Raw genomic sequence first — 24,490 nt, forward strand, 5'->3', positions numbered from 1 at the left:
AAGTATTTTTAAAGTATAAATTTTTTAATTAAGTCATTAATTATATATTTTATTATTAATGTTTATATTATATTAATTAAACTAAATTAAATTAATTTATTATTTACATGATAGCCATCTAGGGTATGCTTTTCAACTTCTCCATTCGTTGCTGCGCTTCTTCCCGCGGCCATTTTTTCGTTGCTGCTTCGCTTCGCGTGAAGTAGCGTTTCGTTTATTCTCCTCGCGGCCATTTCTTCGTTGCTTCTCCGCCTCGCTCGACGACGTCGGATTGGAAGTCACAACGGGAGCTAGGTCGCTGCGAAGGTAACCATCTTTCTCCTCAATAAGGCCGCCGCGCGAGAAGCATTCGCTCGTAAACCCGTAAATCCCGTATCCCTTAAGTCTGCCGAACGACGGGATTTAGTAAATCCCGGATTTACGCCGTACAAATCCGGGATTTACGATCTATTCGAATTTACCGCGCGCTCTCAAACCGTTTGTTCTAAAATATCCTTCCTCGAACTTCATCACAATTTTTATTTAGATAATGAAGGAATTTGGCTATCCCATTCTTCTTAACTATTTTTTGATACTTGGTTTTCTCTTTTGAGCACTCCAAATCTTGTTTTCCGAAGACATTTAATTGTTGCTAATACATGTTGAGAGTATTTGTAATATTTAATAAAGTAGAGATAATCTTGTTCAAAATCGTGGAGAGAATATTTGATTTCGAGCAACTTGACATTATTTTTATTTTTGAATAATTTTCTTTTGTTGCATCCCAGGTATCAGTGTTAGAGAACATAAAATTTTGGTCAATTTGTTTTCCATAGTGCCATTGAGCTGATATATAATCATGTTAATGTCAAGTTTTCTTGAATTAAACTTTGTATTTATTTATTATTTTTTAGAAGGAATGGCCGTAATGGTGAATAATTGACCTTTCTTGATTGAGCTTATTGGAGATGGTTTTTCCCGTTTAGCTTGTGCATAATGAATAGTGGATAGGAAGAGAAATTCTCATGACTATCGATGTGGCTATGAAGGATTGTTTGATGACTGGACGTGGTGTCGGAGGAGAAGCTTCTATCAGAATTCTTTTCGTGTTTACTCATAATCATAGTTAAGCATAAAGAAGAACTTAGAGTAAGTAAATAGACACAAAAGTCTATGATGCATCTATACTCCATAATAATAGAGCATTTCATATTAGACATGTGTAAAACTTGTGCACTTATCCAAGGTGTTTTTTTAGCATTGTCTATGTAGAATTATTTTGATATCATATATCAAATTTTTGCTTGTTCTAAGAAATATTGAGAAAGAGTATTAAGAGATAATTGAAGACCATTGTGCTTATATCATTATGAGGATGGAGTTAAGCTCAAATAGCTTATAACCTAAGATGCACGGACACGGACACGGGGACACGGACACGACACGACACGGACACGGGACACGACATTTTTTAAAAATATAGGACACGGGTGCGGCGTGGACAGGGCATAATAATTTTTAATATAATATATAGAAATTTAGGTAATATTATATTAAAAATGGCAAGCAATGTTAAATCAAAGTCATGATAACTTGTTTAGCTTATAACATAAAGATGTTTAGTATAAAATGTCTAGTACAACCACAAAAATATAACCAAAAAACCATTTAGTACAACATGAAAGCTCAACTACTCAATAGAGGGAATGATAGAATTAGATTCAGTGGTTGGTCTTTGGCCTTCAATATCATCATAATTGGATATCATTGCCTCCAACTCTGGTTCATCTAAAGAAAGATTTGCAACCTCCAATAATCCCATATCATCAAGGCACTCGAACCCATCTCTAGCAACATCCCACATCTTGTATCACCTGTCATATAAAGTGGGGTTTTCCTTGATAGAAGACGAATATTTGTATGCACATAAACTAAATCTTCAGCTCGTTGTGGAGTTATTTTATTCCTTTTCATTGATTGAATAAATGAGTATGTGCTCCAATTTATCTCACAACAGGAAGAGGATGATACTTGACTAAGAAGTTTTATTGCTATTGTTTGAAGAAGAGGTGCCGACGCTCCATGAATTAACCACCACATTTTTGGATCCATCCTCCATCTATCAATCAAAGATTCTTGATCACCAAAATTCTCTAAATATCCAAAGAACTTTGCAAGTTCTATATTAATTTTTCTTCTCTCCTCCTCATTTGGATAATATCGTTTCAAGCATATCTTTCTCATATTTGAAACTTCTAAATCTTTTTGTGGTGAGACACGTTGAGGGTCTTCTAGAAGCCATTATTTACTTGAATACCTTCAAATAATACAAAGCATATAAAATTACATGTTCATTAACCAAGAATTTAAATTAATTTAGGGATTTTTTAATTTAAACATTTTCTCATTTTTTTTAAATAATATTGGTAATTATTCTAAAAATTTGATGTAGGTTATTTATTTATTTTTTGTGTGCTTCGACATTGCGGTTAGATCGTCATCGTCGTTCGTGCGCGTCAATTCCGCCTCGACTCGTGTGTGTAAAATTTAAATTTTTGCCAATCGGCGACCCTAATTAATATATGTGTCGATTTTAGCTGTTTATGTTGGCTCCGGATACAATGGGTTGTCCTTTTCGTGAATGGAGCCTATCTCGGCAATTTTAGTTTTTGGTTGTCGTGTGTCGAGTGAGTTACATGCGACAGCTCACTCTTTTGCTTTCGAAATTCATCGTGCGCTGTCGACCTGACCTCGACACTAGTATTGAGGTCAACAAGGACGATTTGATGGTAGTTCTTTGTTGAGGAGATGAGGGAGAGAGTGTGGTTGGCGAGATAGGGAAAAAATGCAAGTGTGACGAGTCTTGAGGTGTTAGTTGACAATCTGGGGGTGTTGATTGCTTGGTGTTGCAGTTGCAAGGAGTAGGTCTAGAGGGAGATGGAGCATGCCTTAGGGTGGGTGGTGGGTGCGATGTGAGACAGGGAGCAGGAGAGTGGAGAGAGGATTGTGTGAAGAGATGGAGAAAAGTAGATTGCAAAGGAGACTTCGATGATCGACAGAGGGTTAGGGCGGAGAGAGCTGGGGTTTTATTTGGTGCGAGGAGGAGAGAATGAAGAGGGTTTCAGTTTGAGGTGTTATATGGTTGTTGCGACACATAGAAGAGGAAAATGAGAATGAGCAACTAGGATTTGGGAGTTTTGTGCGCAAAAGTGGAGAGGTGGGGTTGATGAGTGGGGTGTCGGGGGTTCATAATGGGTTGCGGGTATGAGAGATGTGGGGAGGTTGTGCGGTATTTCCTCTTTTTTTTTAAATAATGAGATGTCAAAAAAGTCCTTGAAGTTATGAATAAATTGTATTGGAAATGTTTTCTTTCCAATTGTTTCAATTACTATACGATACTCATAATTCTTTTTGTTTGATGCCATGTAGGTTGACATTGTAGCTTATCCTCCTTGAAAATTTGAACTAGCAAGAGGAAGCCAAGTTAGGTAGAGGGCATGGCTCAATTGATTAAAACTGGCATCTGGGATGAAATTGATCTTTCAGAAAGGTATAATTGATACTATCTCCTTGATTTTATTTCACCCATACCATCAGTTTTTTACTCCCGAATTTATTTATGTTACAAAGGCTATAATTTTTTATCAATATCTCCTACGTTCTTGCTTCCAATAGCATTTAGCATTTTTTTGTGCAATTTTTTATTTTTCATGTAATTTTTTTTGTGTTTTTTATATCTCCTTATTAATTTATTAGTTTAATTGCATGTGCACCAAGTGCCCATTAACAGAATTTAAATAAGCAATAATATATTTAAAATGCAAAATTAATTAGTATTTTGATGTGTGTGTATATTTCTCTATCTATCTATCTATCTATCTATCTATATATAATTTTTATTTCCTTAATTCTAAAATGAATATACAAATTAACATTAGCTGATAGAGTACACTACTTGAAGATAAAGAGCAATTACTGAGGAATAATCCAACTGTGATTCAACATTATTAAAGATATATACGTGTGTATTCAAAAGAAATAGAAACTGTAATGAACATGTCATAACACAAGCAATCAACCAAACGTTATCCCTTCCAATACATGTAGAAGAATTGAAACATTCTGCAAAAATTATAAATAATTGAACTTAGTAATTTTTTTTTTAATCGCCTACAAAAGAATCTATCTTGCCCTTCTGGGCATGCTTATTGTTCTTCATCCCAGTTATGTCATACGTAATGTGCACTTCATCTATATGCTGCTCTAGTGGAATAGCATTGATAATATTTTAGGAACTACCTAATTTATTCTAGAACATTGCTTTATTTTATTCAACTCAACGTTAGGCTGCATATGCAACATCTGTTGCTTCTCATCCTCGTGGTAATTGGTGTGGACTGCTGCTGCCTTCAGCTTGGATGTGGACTACTGGTAGAATTCTTTGTCGAGCTTGCTTTTTTTTTTCTCAATGGCTAAAGATTAATTTGGATAATTATAATTATAAAGGTAAGAATACCTGAACATTATACTTTATGTAATTACATTTCCAACTATTAGTTCGAAAGTTGCAATATCAAAGTTTTTAAACTTCAACAGTTCTCATTAGTGTTTAGAAAAGAAATAATGAAAATTTATAAATATTAAAATAGTGAAATTTGTGAATTAACAACCTACCTTGAGTTCGTTGACAACATCATATGGAATTGGTATGTCTCCAACGTTGCACCCTCTGCCATGAACTAGGTTTGATCCCTCAAGTTGCCTCTTTGTGCTAATGATTTCACCTTTAGCCTTTGCCTCAGCTTTCGGCTCATTGTTTTTCATCAAATGAAATTCTTCAATGTATAAGGACATTGTTAAACACACATAAATTTGCTTTATGTTGATCTTTTTCCCTATGTGCTTACTAATTTCGATCCCTTTTTTTGTAACATTCTGCACCCTTCCAATCTTTCCATGGTAGAACTTGTAAGGCATGCCTTGCGGATGTCAAAGTTAACCTTGACATCAACGTAGTTTCTGATCATGTATGTCTGAAGGTAGATTGTCAAAGGAGTGGGACCCTTCTTTCTTAAGGGCCTCGTGAAGAAGTCTCACATTCTCGAATATAGCCCCCGTGCCCCTTTGGCATCTTTATTGCAAAGGTGGATTATCCATTATGCGTGCACATGAGCAACCCAATGGCTCCCATCAAGGTTCAATACTTGTCCAATATCGTCAAATCATGACTCAACAAGTAAATGAAAGAAATTATGATTCTTGATGAATAATAATAATTATAAAGGATTAATAGTGTGGTGAGAATAATGTTGGGATGAATTTGAAGGTGAGAGTGGTGAAAGGCCAGGATTCAATATGAACTATGATATGATCATCGTAGATTTAGGTGCTTGGATTCAATATTTGGAGATTTTTTTTGGGGGGAAATTTTTGGGACAAGCCCATTTTCATTGCTAAAGAGGGGATATACAAAAAGGGTCCCAAACCAGGAACAAAAGAAAAAGATTAAATAACTTTAAGCACCTATGAAGGACTAAGGTTTCAAAACAACCACAAAAAGGAAACAAAGAAATATAAAAGATAAAAGTAGAAGGGCGAAAAGCCCGCCAGACTCAGGAAACAACAAAGACTTCCTACAAAAATTACGATCAAGAAATGAGGGCCACCTAGTTGCCAAGGCTATGTGCCTTCCATTGGAAGCAGCAAACAGAAAAAGAAAAGGAAACCTCTACAAAAAATCAGCCAGCAAAACATGCAGAATCCAAGGAAGCCACCGGCCCACCAAGGTTGCCAAAGCAAAGCCAAGGCCTTCGCGGGAAGCACAAAGGAAGTCTTCCTCATCATTGACCGGGAGAAAAATATCCCCAACAAACGAAGAGTAGCCACTTGTAAGCAGTCACAGAAACAAGACAAATTTAAAAAAGAAACAAAACCAGAAATTAGTCTAGAAACTTAATAAAATGCTCAGATTTTTTCCAGCAGAATGTTTTGTCCTTAATATATCACCAAATAATTATCTTGATCGGGCATGAATCTCGAAGTATATTCAAATTAGGAACTTCCAAAATTAAATATGGAGTTGTCTGAACTTCGATTTAGTCAAACTTATAGTCGAACTGAACGTCTCGAGAAGATGAACCCAAGGACACCAAATTCAACCCTATCTGGGCCCAAATGGGTTCAAATCAAAGGCCCGAAGCGCATTTGGAAGGTTCAAATCATAAATTGGATGATCAAATGATTTCCAAATGTAACATGCTTATAATTGAATCGAGCGACTGGACGAGACGAATTCAACGAGCCCAAGATTGCTTGATTCTGACATCATTTGGGCATTGAAATGCTTGATAAACACTCCACGATCAAATGCATCAATATGAGTCGTTCAGTTAAACACTCCCAACATGCACTTGATCTTCTCTATATTTTCAAAGCATGCCCTTCCCAAAAAATTATAAATAGACCCCATTCTTTCTCATGAAAGGGAGGAGGAAGGAGGGGAAAAAAATAAGAGCTCTAAGGCTAATGCTCCACCCCGACACCATCGCCAACGAACTTTGGTCGACTATCGTCAGACTTTTACCCAGCTGCTGATCGATGCCGGACTTCTTCCGGACCTCGGTTGCGCGCCGACTACGGTCTTTCCGACCACCATTGCCCGCCAACTACGGTCTTTCCGACCACCCCCACCAGCCAACTACGGTCTTTAGGTCGCCCATCGACTATGGTCCTCCCGATATTGGCACCTGTCGACTACGGTCCTTCCACCCGCTGCCACCCGCCGACTACAATCCTTCTGACCACTATCGCCTGCCGACCATGGTCTTTCTGATCACCGTCGCCCGACGACTACGGTCCTTCCGACCTTGGTCTCCCGCCGACTACGGTCCTTCCGAGCGCCATCACCCGTCGACTATTGTATCTCCGATACCATTGTCCGCCGACTACTGTCTCTCCGACACTATCGTCCGCCGGCTATGATCCTTCTGATCAAACGAACATATCAACATTCTTTTAAGAGCAGTTGTTGTACCATTCTCCAACTATGTATTGTGTTATATACAATGTATATTTGCTACATTGAGCTAGCACCCTCCTCCGAGGATGAACATCATTTGTAATTAACCACCAAAACTAGTAGAATCATTTTGACAGGGCTAGACCCCGTGGTTTTTTCCCTTTTTCAAGGTTTTTTCACGTAAAAATTATAGTATATCTTGTGATTGATGCACCCATCTCTTGTACCTGTTTGTGTGTTAGATTTTCGTATAACGTTAGGACGCTAAACTTTATCTCTCTCTGCCATTTTGAATATTCCAGGACGCAACAGGCCTTGATGACTTTCTTAAGCTGAATTAAAATTGTATTGAAACAGGAAAAAGTGCCGTCATACCTCCTTCCATTACCTTCATACCAAAGAAAGTAAATAGAAGCACAAATACTTATATAGAAGAAATTTTTTGAAGCCTTAGAGAATAGAGAGCGCCCATTGATATAATTAAAAATGTTGGGTCTAAGCAGAAAAATGAAAGCCCCAGGCAATAGGGCCAAAAAAGGTCACAGGATTTTTTTTAAAAAAATTAAAATGTGAATTGTGACCTCCAAATGTTTCTGTTTCTGCCATAATGAATATTTGGAGAATCAGAATTCACATTTTAAATATTAGTATAGACTGGCATCCATTTTTGCTTTTAATCTAGCTTTGATTTTCTTAGGCTTATATGGCTCAAAACTTATGGTTTCTTGTTTCTGTGTTTCGATTTATACATTTTTGGCATTCTCCAGTTGACTTCATTGATTTCCTTTGAAGATAATATTAAAAAATTTCAACTCTCCTTCAGGGACCTGAACAACATTACTTAATATTTCAATACTTATTACTGATATTGTTAATGTGTTTTATGCATTCTCTGCATCCACCAGTTTCCTACATGATTTCCTTGAACATAATATTCAATTTGTCAATTAAACTTCAGAGACCTGAAGAACATTACTTATTTTTTTATTCTTTTGAAAATAGGTATATGGTCTGTGGCCTTTTTAATGAAGCTTGTTCCCTTGCTTCGTCTCAAATTCAAAATTTGAGGACTTCCTTTGAACCAATACCTGAGATTGAATTGTCTGGAATGATGGAATCAGCTGGAATGGTGTTTGTTCAGTCATTGAGAGAATTGGGAAGGTATGTTCATCATTTTATCTAGATATGAAACGATCAATGTAATTTGTTCTTTTACTTAAAAAAGTTGATCTCGAGGATTTATTTAGAAGAGCTTGTCAAAGTTTTTGTACTTTGTTGGTGGATTAGCTTAAAAAACTTTATTCGTGATCTTAGTTGAATATTTTTTGGTTACAGGAAGTGCATCATTGCAATGTGATTCTGCTAATGAAGCTTGTCAATCCTACTCTTTTAAGTTAAGACAATATCCATGAACCATGCACTTAATGTTAAGTCATCAAATATAATGAAGTTAGAACCAGTGAGTTGTTAATGCATTGTTGTGATTTTAAGCTTGTTAAACTGCAGGAATATGAGAAAACGCTATTTATTATCTGCAAAGGGGTGCTATTCAGACTATATTGGTACATGAATAAGAGATGGAATTGCATAATTGAAAGATGAGTAAAAATGTAAACAAACTACTCATACTAATTTTGCTCCGAATGAGGCTAATACCTGACTGTAAACAGACCATTCATATCAGATATACTACAAATGAAACTAATGCATGACCAAACCTTTTTGTACTTAGGAACAATGAACTATAAATATATGATTCGAGTTGATCTAAATGATGTGTTCTCTTTTAGTTGATAGTAATTTTTTATGACTAAATTTAGTAGAATTCATCTTTGAATTTAATTTCTTTTATTTTTTACGTAAACTTAGTTTTTTTTTTTTTCAAAATCACTTTATTCCTTGAAATATTATGCTGAACCTTTCTTTTTTTGGCAATCTGCATTCTATTTTGGCGGGCATCAGGACAGCAGAAATGTTTGCTAAGCTTAAAGTACTATTTGGTTCAGTGGAAGCAATACCAATTCAAGTATTTCTGACGGGGTAATTTCAATTTGCACTTACATATGGCCTACTTACCAATTGTACAAGCATTTCATCGCATCTTAAGATTTTTCTTGTTTAAATAGCTTTTGATATAATTCCTATTTTATCCATGTATTTAATTATTTTCAGTACTCTACAGGACCTGCATGCAAATATCTGAAGGAACAACTACAAATCTTACAATAATATTTGAAGAGTTCTTTAAAAAGTGGAGATATGTGGATAACGATCATTATGTATTTCCTAAAGAAGACCAAAGTTTTTCTAAATGTCCATGGCAATCGGCTCTGGATTCAGAAAAGTATTTAGAAGTTGCTGAATTATTTGCCATGGTTCTCCTTGGCAGGGTTTTAGGCCAGCCTGAACTCGCCATTTCTTGGATAGAGATATCAGATTTGCCTGAAGATAAGCGTCAGGTAAGATGGTTGTCCACTATTAGGCTTCATTTCTGAAGTTTCCCTTTGCAGGTTGCTTCTGTGTTTGATTTTTTTCTTTTCAAAGATGCATAAGAAAGCTTAGTTAAAAATCAGCACAAATTGCGTCTGTTTGCTAGTAAAGAAACTACGGTAAATTAGGCATGGGTCCTCGAGGTTAAAAGGTTGCTTCAAGTTTTTCACATTTTTAATATAATTGGATCCCTGGCACTTTTTCCATATTCCACTATGGTCCTCCAACTCATTTTTTGATCTTCAAAGTGGCACCAACTGCTTAACGTCAGTTAAAGTTTCCCTTTAAGTAGGACCATATGATCATACATGCATCCCTTAAATGAAAGTTGGATATTTCAAGTTCAAAAAATGCCCTCCTTTCCGCTATAGCAAAACATTATCTTTTATTGGAGGTAGGATTCAAAACAAGGCATTCCCAGTCCCTTAAAAAGGAAGATATCATTGTGTGACAACACTAGCTTCAATAATTTAGTGTTAAGTATTATATTTATAACAAAATCAATATGAACAAATAAAAGAAATCAAATCTTAAATTTCTGTTATATTATTTTAAAATTGATCATCATGTAATTTATAGTATTTACTGATTCATTAAATATAAATCTCATATTATTAAATAAATGAAAACTTATCATCTTGACTTATATCTATTAATTCATGTATATAAATATATACACACACACTTACTCAAAAAATCATCTTAAGGTTTCAAACTATTGTATTATATCTTGAATAAAATTTCCTGTTATTATTTTAAATAAGCTTTATATTCGAAATACAAAAAATTGGAGAGAGAAGCATTAAAAAAATCCATCCTTCCATAATTGGTAACTTCTTCCTAAGAAAGCTTGTAAAACCGTTTGGCGGCCATAAAATTCTTCCTAAAAATAACTAAAACAAAAGATGTTTAAAAAACATTAATATGAAGTCATTTGAAGTATGGACGGAGCACACACTTCTCCACAGTGAATCGTGGTTTTTATTATAAACAAGCCTTGTTTTTTTGCTACAGCAGGGTCCAAGAAACGTCGGTGTGTTTGTTGGAAAACGATGAGCTGTGAAAATTCAGGGTAGAGCTCCATTCACTGTCTCTGCAACTTGTTTCAACTAGGTCCTCTAGTTTATCTTATAAGTTGAAGGCATTTTAGAAATCTTGAGATTTTTTAATGGATTCATCGTGTTGGACTCCATTTAAGCGCATAATTAGACTTGGTGACCCAATTAATAATATGGACTAACTAGAGAATTTCTACTACCTTCGAATCTTGCAGGAAAGAAAAGCACTCTTAAATTCTTGCATTGTTTCAGAAATCATATTTTTCCTAGTTATTCCTTACGTTGTTATATCCTGAGCTGGTGAGAGTACGCAGGATTCATCCATACGCAATGGAACTTAAAATTGAAATCATGCTTAAACATTGTGGGCTAAATCTCTGACCGTATTTATTTTTTTAATCCTCATCTTTCTTCCCCTTGTCATCCGCAGCTTGCAATCTTCTCTTTGCTAATAATATTTACTCGGGCTCTAATTTGTTTTCAAATCTGATAACATCTGGCCATACGCATTATTCACTTATATTAACTGTTGCATCATAGCTTTTTCTTTGTAATAAGCGGTCAATGCACATTCTAGTTTCAATTTCCGCAATTAATCAATAGTGTATATCAGGATTTCAAAATAAATTGGTATGCAAGTCATGTTATGGCAATAGTATTAGAGCTGATCATTATATCAAATGCTCGGAGGTACAATCCATCTTCCAAGAGAGATAGAATGATATATGACTCTCATATTAGAGCTGATCATTATATCTCTTGCGACCTATGGTGGATAATTGAGACATGTACCTACATTTGACAGTGATTGACAGGTGAGCTATTAATTGTGTGTATTTGCTGCAACTGTGGGTATATGGGTAATCGGACCTTTGTAATGGAGCATTGATTGTGTGTTCCCTATTTGTATAGGTTTTTGAATTAGGTGGTTGCGCCAAATTCTCTTATGCCAGTTTTAACCTGGAATAGCCTGCATGTCTTACGATGAGCCACATCAAATTATCATGCTATTGATGACATTAAAATCTTAAGGATTTGTTCTATGCTTTTATTTATTTATTTCACACGAGATTTTTTTTTTCAATTTTTTATTTTTTCCTTGAGGGCATGAATTTACCATGAATTTAGCAAATGTCTCTTTGTATTATGCACAATACATCCTTTTATTTTATCCATAGCTAACTAATTCTATTTTATTGTGCTCATAACTTGCTTATTGTTCAAAATACATATTAATACTTTACATGATTAGTGCTTCGAAATTATTTGCCCAAAAATTTTTCTTTGAAGGATCCCATGATGTGGAAACAAACTTAAAGTAAAACTTTGAAAAAAAAGCTGAAGGCTTTACGAATAATTATGTTATCGTCATCCTTATTAGTACCTTGCTCAAAATTTCGAATTTTGCTACTTTGCTTTATTACCAATGCTCCTCCATTCATTTCTATTAAACTATGTGTTAAATATTCTAATATATGTATTTTTTATGACATTTAACGAAGTTTCCTTTTGCCTTTCCATCATTATTAAATGTCCAAACATTCTATTTTTTCCTACAATCTTTTCCTCAAAAAAACACAACTTTTTATAATTAGGTTATAAAATATTACTTCCAAGTAGTATTTTGTTTGCACTTGGTTACTTCTCATCGCCATTAGGTTGTTGTGTATTTATGGCTGACGCATCAATCAACTTATTTCCACTGATCACCATAATCAGGTTATCACATGTTGCGTCTCTTATAGACACACTTTCACACTAACAAGTATCAAATTCATATTTATATTAGGTTTTGACTTATATTTATGATTAGCCACCAACATATCATCATCTTATAGGCTTTTTTTATCTGGTTTTGATTGAGCAATAAGGGTTTGTATGATCATGTATGTATTAAAATTTTTAATAATTGGCAAGTATTATGAATAAAGTTTTCATAAACAAAATGTGCGCAAGTTAATTGAGTGGAAATGCATACAACATAACTTCGGCGCCGATCAAAACCAAGGAAGACTTGTATAAATAGTTTATTGGCTCAATGAAGAGTAAAAGGTTAATTTGTTTATAAATTTTGCTTTTTTGTTGCTTTTAGAAAGACAGTTGCATTAGGGGTTTAAAATAAAATTAAAATGTGAATTTGAACAAACAGAAGTGCTGAAAAAATTGGCATGGAGGCTTAAAACAAAGTAAGAATTTCAATTGAGCATGTACAAACACATGTACTTACATGCTCATACGTCAACAAAAATTGGCTTGATCAAAGTGCGAATCTCGATGCTCATTTGAATAGAAAACTTGTAGAATTAAATTCAAAAACTTCCAAACTTTAAATTCAAAAACTTATAGTCAAACTGATTAGCTTGATGAGACAAACCTAATGAAATAAAAAATGATTCGATTCGCGTACAAATAATTCCAAATTAAGAGCTTGAAGTATAGTTGAAAAATTTGGAATATTAATTGGAGGACCGAATAATATCCAAATTTGGCACGCTTCTAGTTAAATCTAGCATCTTGACGAGACAAATCTAACAAACCCAAATTTGCTTAATTATGATAATATTGAGGCGCTTAAAATGTTGAGCGAGCGCTCTATGATTAAGAGAATAAATACAGGTTGTCTATTGGAATGCTCCATAATTTCTCTATATGTATAGGGTATGCCACTTAAAAAAAATTGTAATGAGCCCTCACTATCTACATGAGGACCCTTTGCTTGAGATTCTATATAGTTGAAAGACTTGAAGAATACAAGAGCATCACTGTCATTGGACCACCTCCTAGTCACTGTCGTTGTACCATAGACCATCTGTTGCTGTAGAATCACCGCTTAACCACCTTAGTCAGACCACTGCCCAACTGCCACCATCAAACCTTCTCTTCTCATTAGTCTCCATTAGACCATTGCCCGACTGTCGACGTTAGGCCTTCACCACTGTCAGTCTTCGCTGCTCGACCATCGTTGTAGGCTTCTGATAGGAAGTGCTTGTATTCACAAGCAACCTATCCAAAATCGGCGAACCAACAGCAGCCAAATGGCTGTCCACAGCAGGAAAACAGCAGATTTCTGCTGTTTACAGCAGGAAAACAGCACTTAACAGCTTCCACCACCCTACCACACTCGTCGAACCACTTCCATCACTAACCACCAATGTTGGATCACTATTGCTTAACCACCATTATCGAATCGCCGCCGCCCGATTATTGTCATCATATTGCCACTATCTAACTGCTGCCATTTGGCTACCGTTGTCACTGAGTCGACACCATCGGATTGCCATTGCTAATCACCATTATTGGGTTGCCACTACCCCACCAATATTGTTGAATTACTATCATGCGGTACAACCATTTAAATGACTTTCACCCCATACAGATTCTGTGATATTTTTTGTCAGCTCCTCATGCTTTTGTAATCTTGTTGTTTCCAAATTAAGGGATGAAGTAGACCTTTGTAATCAATACTTACATAGTGGAATCATTTTAGTGGGGCATGGCACCGTGGTTTTTCTTCTTTTTAGATTTTTCATATAAGAACTTTGAAATCATTCGTGCTCTTTTTATTTATTATTTGTGTGTTGGATCCTCATGCAGGATGCAAAATTATCTCACTGTACCGTCGTGAATTTTCTAGCCTGCATACCCATTTCTGTTAAAGAGTGTGCTCATGTGCTTACGGAAATGCCTATTTAAGGTTCCATGATTTTCTTACATTTTAACTACGACATTGCTTCCATAAATTGTCTTGACTATGTTCTACTTGTGATCTTATCCTCGGATATGCAAGCAGATGATGCATTGCTAATATTTTGCTCAATCCCAATGTTACAGGACATGCTGAGGAGACTGCACTCTATTTATCTTGCTGCAAACTCCAGTTCATCTATCAGTCCAGCAACTGTTCAAAATGCAGAGGAAATTGGTGAAACTTCCTCCCAAGCTGAAGTTCATGGTAAATCCACAAACTCAAGTAACCATATGAATGGACATGGATCAAAAGTAGCTTCTTCAAAAGTTATGAATCCATCAATTAAGTTCTTAACACATCGAAGCAGTCCATTTTGGTGGTTTTCTACTGTCCGTGTAAAGTTAGGTGGCATTCATCTTGTCCTTCCCCGAGGAAGAATTATTCTAGTTGGACTAGTTATGGCGTTTGCTTCCTATTTTTTTCAGCGGAAAGCTTCAGAACTCAGGAAGTAAGTTGCTTCATTTCTTTTTTTGCTTCTGCTTTATTTACATTTTAAACTTAGTGAAACCAGTATATATGAAGTTTCTATGAAGAGGCAACTGGAATTTTGCATTGAGGATGAGTTCTTTAGATTTAGTTCCTTTGGTTTCATTAGATGTCAAAATTGAGCAGTGAATTAGCAGGATTTTTAGTATGTCCCATGCAACCACTTTGTTTGTTAATGCCAGATTTGTCATTGCTTCAAACATGATGTGTTTTTTAAAGGGTGGATTAGAATGATTCCTAGTTTTGATGCACTGGTTTCATTGGAAAACTTGAATAAGATATTTTTAATAAGAAATTAGCACTTATCCCATTTACGATACCTGAAACTGATCCAGGGCTCCCATGGCTTCCCTAATTGAAGGAAATTTGGTATGGTAGCATGCTTTTCAAAACAATATTATGCTCCTTATGTATCTGCTATCTGAGTCTTATGCTCTTATGGAAGTTTTTGGGACTCTTCTGATGGGCAAGCAGTACTCTCTTCAAAATATAGCGGCACATTTGTTTAGATTTCTTAACCTGAGGAACTCTCTTTCCCATGCAAATTTACAGGTTTGCATGGAGACAAATCTTATTCATACAAAGGGCTTTGATCGATGCTTGGCAGCTTGCATTCTCTGTTCAGGTGAATCCATTGGCTGCTGTACAGCAGATCTCTGCTGCTCCTAGGAGCAACGGGTGACAACTTGCCCGGAAGGACATGATTTCTAAACAAAGGAACTTTTGGAAATAACCATCAGTGTTAATAAAGAAGGTAATTCTTCCCTCTGCGTTAGCTCTAATAATGTAAACTTGCCTGTTTATGCTAGTTTGATTGATGCATTACCAACCTTCAATGATCTTACGTTTGAGTTTGTAATAATTTGAGTTTTTTTTTTTTTGCTGTATGAGCGAGTGTAATTGCGGAATCCTTAGTTTAGTACATAGGGACTATATTCCTCATTCATGCTAACTAATGTTTAACGAATAGTACTCAAGGTCCTTTTGTTAGAATCTGCCAAGTGTAGGAGTAATCTTACTTTTAAAATAATGTTTTGTGATTCATCTATTCTATTCAATATTGTAACTGCTTTAGGAACACTCAAATTAGGGCTTTGTTGTAAAGCAACTTTTTAGTACAAAAAGAAAAAATTTTGTACTAAAAAGTTGCTTTCAGAAGCAATAAGAAAGCCGTCCCAAAAGAAGCCTAAATCCAAGTATTTTCCAGTTTCAATGTAGTGCTAACTTATTCTAAGGTTCCTTTTTTTACGTATAATTATTAAGTTTTTTTGTTATATTTTGATTTAATGACGTCCCTATTTGATACAATAGACAATGCATTGCAGATGAAGAAGCATTGTGTAGGATCTAATATGTTTGAAATATTTCTTATTTGTGATGATTGGATGGTTGAAATTAAGCCTTGGATTTCTCTTGGGATCAGCATCACTTCTCGAATTTGAGTTGGCCTTGGGATTCACATGATGGGTTTTTGGGAATCATGATCACGCCTTAATCTACACGAGTGAACAATCTCATGATTTGTGATAGTCATATATGAATTGTTAAGGCATTGTTCCTCGTGCGAAAGTCTACTCAGCCACATGCATAATAAGGCATGTCTCAGTTTTCTTGAATCTCCATCCTTGGTTTTGTGTCCTAATGGCCATGGTTTTTGGGCGGATTTACAACTTTGATATATCCTCTTAACTATGATTTCTGGAATGCATGTTAGAAAAATATCTTTTGTTTTGGTGATGTGCGACTTGTTAGAGAAATTATTCACTAGATTTGTCATAGGACTTTGTTGTTATATTTGTGTGAGGTAAGCAATTTTTTTTTCTTATGGTTATAGCTTTGTTTGCTGAGAGTTGTGTCCTCGGATTTTGGCAAGGCTGATGAGTGCCTTTTTATTATACATTTGTGGCTTTGATTTCTAGCGGATTAGATCCCAACTCCTTTCTAATGGATGTAGTATTTGTTAAGGATGGGTGGTTTACTTTGTTATTCATTATATTGAAGGCTTTTCCGCTTTATGTTAGATATTCTTTTATTATAAGTGATCAATGCCTACAATGAAGTTTGAGATTGAAAATTTTAATGTTGAAGAGTTTTAGCCTTTAGAGAATTAAGATACATATTCTTTTTTTATCTGCAAGGGTTTTGTGATCCCACTCAGGGGGTATTCGAATATGTCTGACAATGGGCGATGACGCTGAGACCAAGCTAGATGAAATTATCTTTGAATGATCCAATTATGCTTAAGAGATGAGATTAGTGAAAATAATTTTGGAGAGGTTATGACTCAAATTTAAGTCTTGATTCATAACCAAAGATATTTTTAACAAATTTCTTCAAAATTAGATAATCTATTTACTTGATATGAGCTAATTAAACCTATTAATCTCATCTGAATTAGTTTAATTTCATTATTTGCGAGTTGGATATTATTAATGTGGTTGTTGATGAGAAGATCAATATTTATTATAATTTTTTTCTTCATCGCCTCTCACAAGCATTTTGTGATATCATATTGTATTTGAGATATATTTAACTTGGAGGATGTGAAGAATTACCTTGTGTCAAAATATATCATTTCTAAGCTTGAGGGTGTAAAAGAATAAAAAAGGAGGGAATTTGATATGGGAATTAAGAAGGGTTATGCCACTAGTCATAGTAGTTGCAACACTGTTGGCAAGTACAAGAAAAAGAGTTATTTCTACTACAAGAATTTAAGGTATATCAAGAGAGTTTGTCATTATATTTAAGAGGAAGTAGCAAACAAGTGAGAAATCATTTAGTGGGAAACGTTAGTTAGGTAATATAATGGTATACACATATTCTCGCAATATTCTTTTAGTGGTTGCATGACATAGGGGTTGTTTGGTTGTTTGAAAAAGGAATGCAATGTAAAAGAAATTCAGTGTAAAAAGCAATACTTTGGAGTTTGTATGAGCATAAAAAGAATGCATGAGATTATTTTTTGGTTTGGTTTGAAGTAAAATTAATGCAATGTCAAGTGGAAAAAGATAGTTGTTGATGTCCGACATTGAAAGAAGTGCAGCCGACGGCGGTCGGCCGGCACATGGCGGTGGTTAGCGGCGGCAATTGCAATGAATTTTCAGTGTATTTGGATTTTATTCAAATTGGAGGAATTCCAAATGCACAAAAAATGAACTAGATGATGAATTCCAAATGCATCAAAATTTTACACTGCATTTATTTTACTTCAAATCAAACGCCAATGTTTTTAAAACCGCTTCGTTTTAAATAATTTACACTCTTTTTGGAGGCAACCAAACAATCCCTTAGATGCAATGATTAGTAGATAGTTGACTCGTCTTGTCATGTCTTATATTTCTTAGCAAGGCCATGTTATTCACTTATGAGTCATGTGATGTTATGTCTGTACGGGGACACAACTTTGCATTTAGGATTTTTGTTTTTAATAGTGTCAGTTTGAGGCACATAATAGTGCGACCAGATCATTGGCTGGAGTTAGATATGCATATGATCGGATGTATATTTAAATGCTCTTAGTGATACATTGCATAAGTTTGTGAACATGCTAAGATCCTTAAGGTGGATGGAGTTGATAGGGCTCTATTTGTTGTAGGGTACAACTTCAAGTACAGTTGCTTCAATTTTGTTTTTATTTGGCATGGAGCGTCATGTTTTAGGGAAGAAGAAAATGGCTAGCTTCTTAGTTACAGGAAAATGTTTCAAAACAAATTCAAGTACAAGTAGATCGAAAGACTTTAGGATATGATCATCTGGGTCTATATTGTCAAGTAAATTTTCAATTTTAGTAGATCTACTTTAGGCTTATTAAGATTGTAAGATGGTCAATCCTTTGGGATTTTGGTGCCTTAGTGTGCTTAGGTTGGATATGAGTTACAAAGGTGATCTAGGTTATTGTCATATTATTGCATTAAAGGGCATGAAGTGTTATGTTTTAACTCAATATGATTATACTTGGAATATTTCTTATTTATGATGAATGATCGGATGGCTGAAGTCGAGCCTTTGATTTCTCTCAGTTTTATGGGGCTATAATATCCTTAATAAAGATTAAAATTAACCTTAGGGGGTATTAGTGCTTGTGTAGCAAGATAGCAACCAACAAGTTATTCATGGATTTTATGCAATGTGTAACGCTGAAGATGAAACGGACTAACAACTGTTTCCAGTGTTCTTTCTCAATGGCTGGTTTCTATAATATATCTAGACCGGTGGGTGAGTACGGTTGGGAACTCCCCAACCTGTGCCAGATTCCACTCGAGCGGCAGCGCCTCTTAAGTGGGGCTCAATCAAGTGCGGGTCAGGAGATTTTTGAGATGGTTGCCTCTTCTAGGTCAGCCAAGGATTAGTCACGCAACCAAGCATTCTTTCGGGGGTGGCAGCAGGTGAATATCCCGTTCCAAAAAAAAAAAATCTAGATGAGGAGAGCCTTCAAATGTCTGCACAATGAACTGGAACAAATGGTGATGCTGCAATGGAAAGGAAATGATACCAAATTACTAGGAAGTTTCAAAAACGCAATTGCTACAGCTATTTAGGGGAAAAAAGATGCAAAAAACTTTTAGAAACGTAAATACGTTTGTTTTGCATGAAGAGCAAGAAAGTTGTATTTATTAAATGAAAATGACACCAAAAAAAGTACTCTAGAAGTTGAGAGTGAGTTTAATCTGATGGCCCCCTTCCACATTAACATCCTAAAAAAATGGGCACCATCACACCCAAAGAAAAAAGAATTATGGAACTTTTTCTCATTTTCAAAGTAGCATTCTAGAAAAGATGCTTTGTAATGAGGCAAAAATTCAATAAATATGACACTTAGGTTTCGTTTGGGACGACTTTTTTACTGCTTTCTAAAACGGAGTTTTATTACAAATTTTTTTATTTTTATACTAAAACTCCGTTTTAGAAAGCAATAAAAAAGCCGTCCCAAACGAAGCCTTAGAATAGCTAATTGCTGTGATATTAATTATTATCCGATGCTTCAAAGCATATCAATGGAAACTTAACCTAAATTATATTCTTTAGCACAAAATAATGACAATTATGATAGAGAAGTGATGTAGAATGAAGGGGGTAATAAAAATTTAAATATCTGAAATTCAATTTCAGATTTTCCTTAATTAAGGGATATGAATTTGAAATTCAAATAAAATGGAGGGAAGAATAAATAGGTGATTAATTATTCCCCTAATTTGATTCCTTGATAAGGAAGGTAATAATTAAAATAAGAGAGAGATGGGGTCGACCATATGGGGAGGGAGGAAAAATGTCCACATACAATGTATGTGGATCATGGCATTAAATGTGATGGGGTAATTAAATCTGAAATTAATTTCATATTTGAGAGATTTGAAGGGTTTCCTAAATGAGAATTGGTTTAATTAGAAAGCTTTTGGAATTCAAATTATTTTGATTTTGAATTCAAATTCTTTCCAAATAACAAGAGGCTAAATAAGGAAATAACTAATGGGGATCTAATTTGGGATCTAATGAGAAGTAAGAGGGAGGCCGGCGGTTGAGGAAGGATATAATGGGTGTAATTAATGGGGAGAGGGGAATTGGGAGGGAATTTAAAACAACCTAAATCATGATTCTAAATTAGGAAAAGGGTAATTAAATCAAATCTAATTTAAAATCAAATTAGACTTAAATTTAGGAACTTTTCTAATTTAGCTTAGTTAATTTTAGGAAAGTATTTGGAATTCAAATTTGAATTTCAAATATATTTAATTCTTATCCCAAATTAGGTAGGCTAATTTTGGTAGGTATTAATGATGATTGAAATCATCATTAAGATGAAAAAAGGGATGGGGTGGCCGGCGGCTAGAAGGATGGGAGGAGATGGGGTGGCCGACTAGGAGGTGGTGGTGGAGTTGTTTATGGCCGGCGGTTGATATGGATAAATTTGAGGAGGCTTGTGGCTGTGGAGGGGTTTGTGGGAGAATCGGCCGGTGGCAAGTGGGGGATTTTGGTCGGCGGTCAAGGGAGGAGGAGAAAAGGATTTAGGGAAAGAAAGATACAACCGTAAGCCTAGAAACATCCTGCAGCTGACGGGTAATACGTTGCCCTTCTCCGAGTGACTTCAAGCCACGAGCCCAAACCCATCCTGCGGCTGGTGGAAACTTCGATTCCCTCCCATAGGAATCTCACTCAAGTTCTCTCCAAAGAACACAAGTGCAAACAAAATTTTTTTTCTTAGTAATTCCTCATTACATTACACAAGCAAATGCCTCTATATATAGGTCTAAGAAACTAAAACAAGACATATTCCCCTAGGGCTTACATAGGATGACCCTCTTAAGTAAGGATAAAAAAGAAAAATTCATAATAAAAATAAAAAATACAATTAACAAATTAAGATAATGTGGAATGATCTCGGCCGTCGATCATCGTCTCCTCTGAAAATCTTCATGATCGGATGTCCGCATCAAGAAGAAGATACCCCAATAAAGCGAAAACAAAGAGAACGACCATTTACCCAAAACAATACTCCAGTTACATTTTGACCATATTACGGGGCAATGCTTATAGCTTGTTGCAATGAAGCTGCTGCTACGGCCTGCGCATAAGCGTACGGCGCAGTGTGCTGATGCGGCTGATAAGCACCATATGGCATAGCTAGACTGTCCAATCCACTTTCCACAGCATACTACTCTGCAGCCTGGGCGATGCAGTAGGCAAATATGAGAGTAGATGAATATGGATCTTCGTGCCTTATAATTGGATACGGGTAAGGACTGAGGTTGGTGGAAGAATAGTAGGCCGAGTGCGGCTGCTCATCTACACTCAGCCTAATATTCCTCCGCCAACTACAATCCTTACCCTAATCCTACTATAAAAGACACGAGGATCCGTATACTCGCCTACTCGTCTTTCGGTGGGTCCTGGGGTTGTGGCTGTTCGAGTGTTTGAGACGCAACGTAGAGATGATGGCTATTTGGAATCCCCAAATCCATGAGATCGAATGGGCTGGTTCGAAGGTCTTCTGCCATCGCACTCTCGGATTTGGGGAAGAAGAAAAAAATGGCTTTAGCCGGAGAGATGGATGAAGAAAATATGAACAAGAAGATGAAGTGCAGGTTTCAGTTCATGAGTGGCTTCCAACGATGATCCATGCAGCAGAGCAGAATGTTTATCATCAGCGGTGGAGATGTAGTGATGGGATCGCCTTAACTGGAGGACACGACCTACTCCGCGATGAATTATTCCATGCGGACACTAGAAGGAAAGAATCGTCTGGTTTGTCTATGTGAACATGTGCTTTTAATATTCACAGAAACAAAACCGGACGGTTCTTCCCATCCGAAGTCCGCACACCGCAGAGACTAATCTCTCCTACTTTACTCACTACTCATGTTCATTTCACTACCTTTTTACTTTATTCCTTTTCTATTATAACAAGTACTTTTTCTTTTTCTTAGTTGCTTTGCTTGATATAGTAACACCTTTTCAGATAAATTTACTGTTGCTGTTGCTGTTGCTGTTGCTGTTGCTGTTGTGATGAAAACCTGCAGCGGAAGCCCAGTTGTTCACAGACATATAGATGATATGGAAGACTGAAGTAATAAGGGATTATTACTGTGTATTATCTGTATTATATGCTTTATGTACCACAAACTATGTTTTAATATAGAGATGAATAGATGATGAAATAATTATTATTGTTTGCAGTATATAAGTTTTTTTTTTTATAAAAATAAAGCAATTTATCTATAATTATAATTATATATAGGTACAAGTTATTTTCATTATAGAGTATTATAAAGATAAATATAATCAACGTCGAGGAACGATCTGACATTGTGTAAGTGTGTTTATGGAAAAATTATTGTGTTAAGTCTCGCATTTGGACTCTAATGAAAGACTGTCACGTCGTCAATACACATATTATGTATAATTTATTAAATGTGAATTAAAACCAAAGATTGCAAATATCTAGCTATTTACATTTGATTTAAAATTAGAAATTATTTATATTTAAATATATAAACTAAATAAATAAATATTTAAATTTTAATTTAAATTTTAATTTTCATAATTATTACATCATTATCTTATAATTTAACATCATTTAAACACTTTTAATATTTATTATGTAATTTTGTTCGACTATGGTTCCACCCCACTCGAACCATTGAACTTCTAACCTTTCTTCCTTTCAGTTCTATCTCTAATTCAATTTTTACAACTTTGTTATTGAGCATATCTAAGAGAATATTCTGTTGATCCCAATTCCCACATACATGATATTTCAATGATAATCTAGTAAGTATATAGATTCATCACTTTATGCATATCATTGATGTATTGCAAAGTAATGATGAAGTGAATATAGTAATATTAATAAATTCACATTTATGTGCCTTTCCAAAAAATCCTTGAAAGAGGATAATAATGCATGTTATGAGTCATCAAAGCCCAACCTCTTGATTAAGCTTGCTAAGTTCAAGTTGTTTTGAGTTTTGGTGATGAAGATAGTGTTGGCCAATTTTTGGTTGGCTTGCATTCACAAGGTTAACAATTCCTCATTTAGCATTGCCATCAAAGGAAAAGCTTGTTTCTCATTGATTTATTGATGTCAATATTTGCTTTGAATTGATCTAAATAACATATCAACAACCTTCTTAAACTTCTCTATGAATACTTCCGTGTGGAACGTTTAAAATTTTTCCTCTATTGTGTCCCGAGATCATATATTATATGTTTTTTTTTTTTAATAGTGATGTCTTCCAATGGCATGAAAATCATTAAGGATTATCTCCTAAATTTTGTATTGTATTCTTACATGATTTTGTCTTCATATTACAGTATTACACATAATACTTCCTGTATCACTCTTCTTCATATCCTATAGGGTAGAATTATTATTTCTCTTATGAAACATATCATATCACCTATGCCTAAAATGAGTGTTCATCATATAAACTCATGTTCGATGTATTTAAGATAAGTGATGAGGCATTCTCTTGCAAAAAAATAAAACAAACACACACACACACATATATAGACTAAGATAAGTACCAATTTGATCCGCTTATACGTCAAGTAGGGATACAATAAAATAAATCTCAATTTGATCCACTAATTTTGACTTCTATCTTGCATTGTTGGTTCCAAACTTAAAAAAAAAGATCATAAATTATGTAGTTAATTCATTGACTATTAATCCACTCATATTATGATGCCTCATCATCCTCTTAATTTTTTATTGAATAAAGTTAAGAGATTTTTCATCATTCTTATAGCTATTTTTCACTTGCATAATACAATAAGATTTCTTAAAATCAAGCACTCTATAATACCACTTTATCATTGAAATTGAATTGGATGATTGAGACAGGAGAACTATATATTTAAATACTTTTTTTATGTATTTACATTCTCAACATAAAAACAAAAAATAAAAATAAAAAAATAAAAAATAAAAACATTCTCAACATTTAAATATTTATATTTATTTACATAATATTCATTAGCCAGTATGAATATATTCATATTATATATGATTTTGACTAGAAAAAATGTGTTTAGGATTCAAGGGTGATAAAATTAATCCCAAGCTTTGACTTTATAGTTTAGTTATGTTATTAATCACTTAATAAGCACATAATTAATATGATTAGCCAAATTAAGCAACTTTTGACAATTTTAAATAATTCAAAAACACATCTAAGTTTAGTTAAATTCTCCAACGCATAAAATGCATAATTA

The 24,490-nt window shown here is 34.8% G+C and overlaps 1 protein-coding gene across 4 annotated transcripts; it reads left to right on the forward strand.

Moving 5' to 3' along the window:
* The first annotated feature begins 125 nt into the window (after positions 1-125).
* LOC110104626 (protein APEM9) lies at positions 126-22,452 on the forward strand. Of its 4 annotated transcripts, XM_020833801.2 has the most exons (9): positions 126-306; positions 3,409-3,529; positions 8,000-8,158; positions 8,960-9,037; positions 9,180-9,456; positions 14,377-14,741; positions 15,332-15,533; positions 16,105-19,598; positions 19,722-22,226. In XM_020833801.2, exons 2-7 carry the CDS (start codon positions 3,477-3,479, stop codon positions 15,459-15,461), a joined length of 1,062 nt encoding a protein of 353 aa, XP_020689460.1. In that variant the 5' UTR covers positions 126-306; positions 3,409-3,476; the 3' UTR covers positions 15,462-15,533; positions 16,105-19,598; positions 19,722-22,226. The 4 variants fall into 4 exon arrangements, with proteins under 4 accessions (XP_020689460.1, XP_020689459.1, XP_020689462.1 ...); XM_020833800.2 differs by lacking the exons at positions 16,105-19,598; positions 19,722-22,226 and adding an exon at positions 22,233-22,452 and having other exon boundaries at positions 127-306; XM_020833803.2 differs by lacking the exons at positions 16,105-19,598; positions 19,722-22,226 and adding an exon at positions 22,275-22,452 and having other exon boundaries at positions 127-306.
* Positions 22,453-24,490: the final 2,038 nt, after the last annotated feature.

This window comes from Dendrobium catenatum, unplaced genomic scaffold (assembly GCF_001605985.2).
Source record: "Dendrobium catenatum unplaced genomic scaffold, ASM160598v2 fragScaff_scaffold_1638, whole genome shotgun sequence".
Classification (NCBI taxonomy): domain Eukaryota; kingdom Viridiplantae; phylum Streptophyta; class Magnoliopsida; order Asparagales; family Orchidaceae; genus Dendrobium; species Dendrobium catenatum.

What these genes read in the sequence shown, in the direction of transcription:
- LOC110104626 (XM_020833801.2), top strand. Translation starts at nt 3,477, where the DNA reads ATGGCTCAATTGATTAAAACTGGCATCTGGGATGAAATTGATCTTTCA. An exon ending in ATTCAAGTATTTCTGACGGG is followed by an intron (nt 9,038 to 9,179) that starts GTAATTTCAATT and finishes AGTACTCTACAG; the next exon opens with GACCTGCATGCAAATATCTG. An exon ending in AAAGCTTCAGAACTCAGGAA is followed by an intron (nt 14,742 to 15,331) that starts GTAAGTTGCTTC and finishes GCAAATTTACAG; the next exon opens with GTTTGCATGGAGACAAATCT.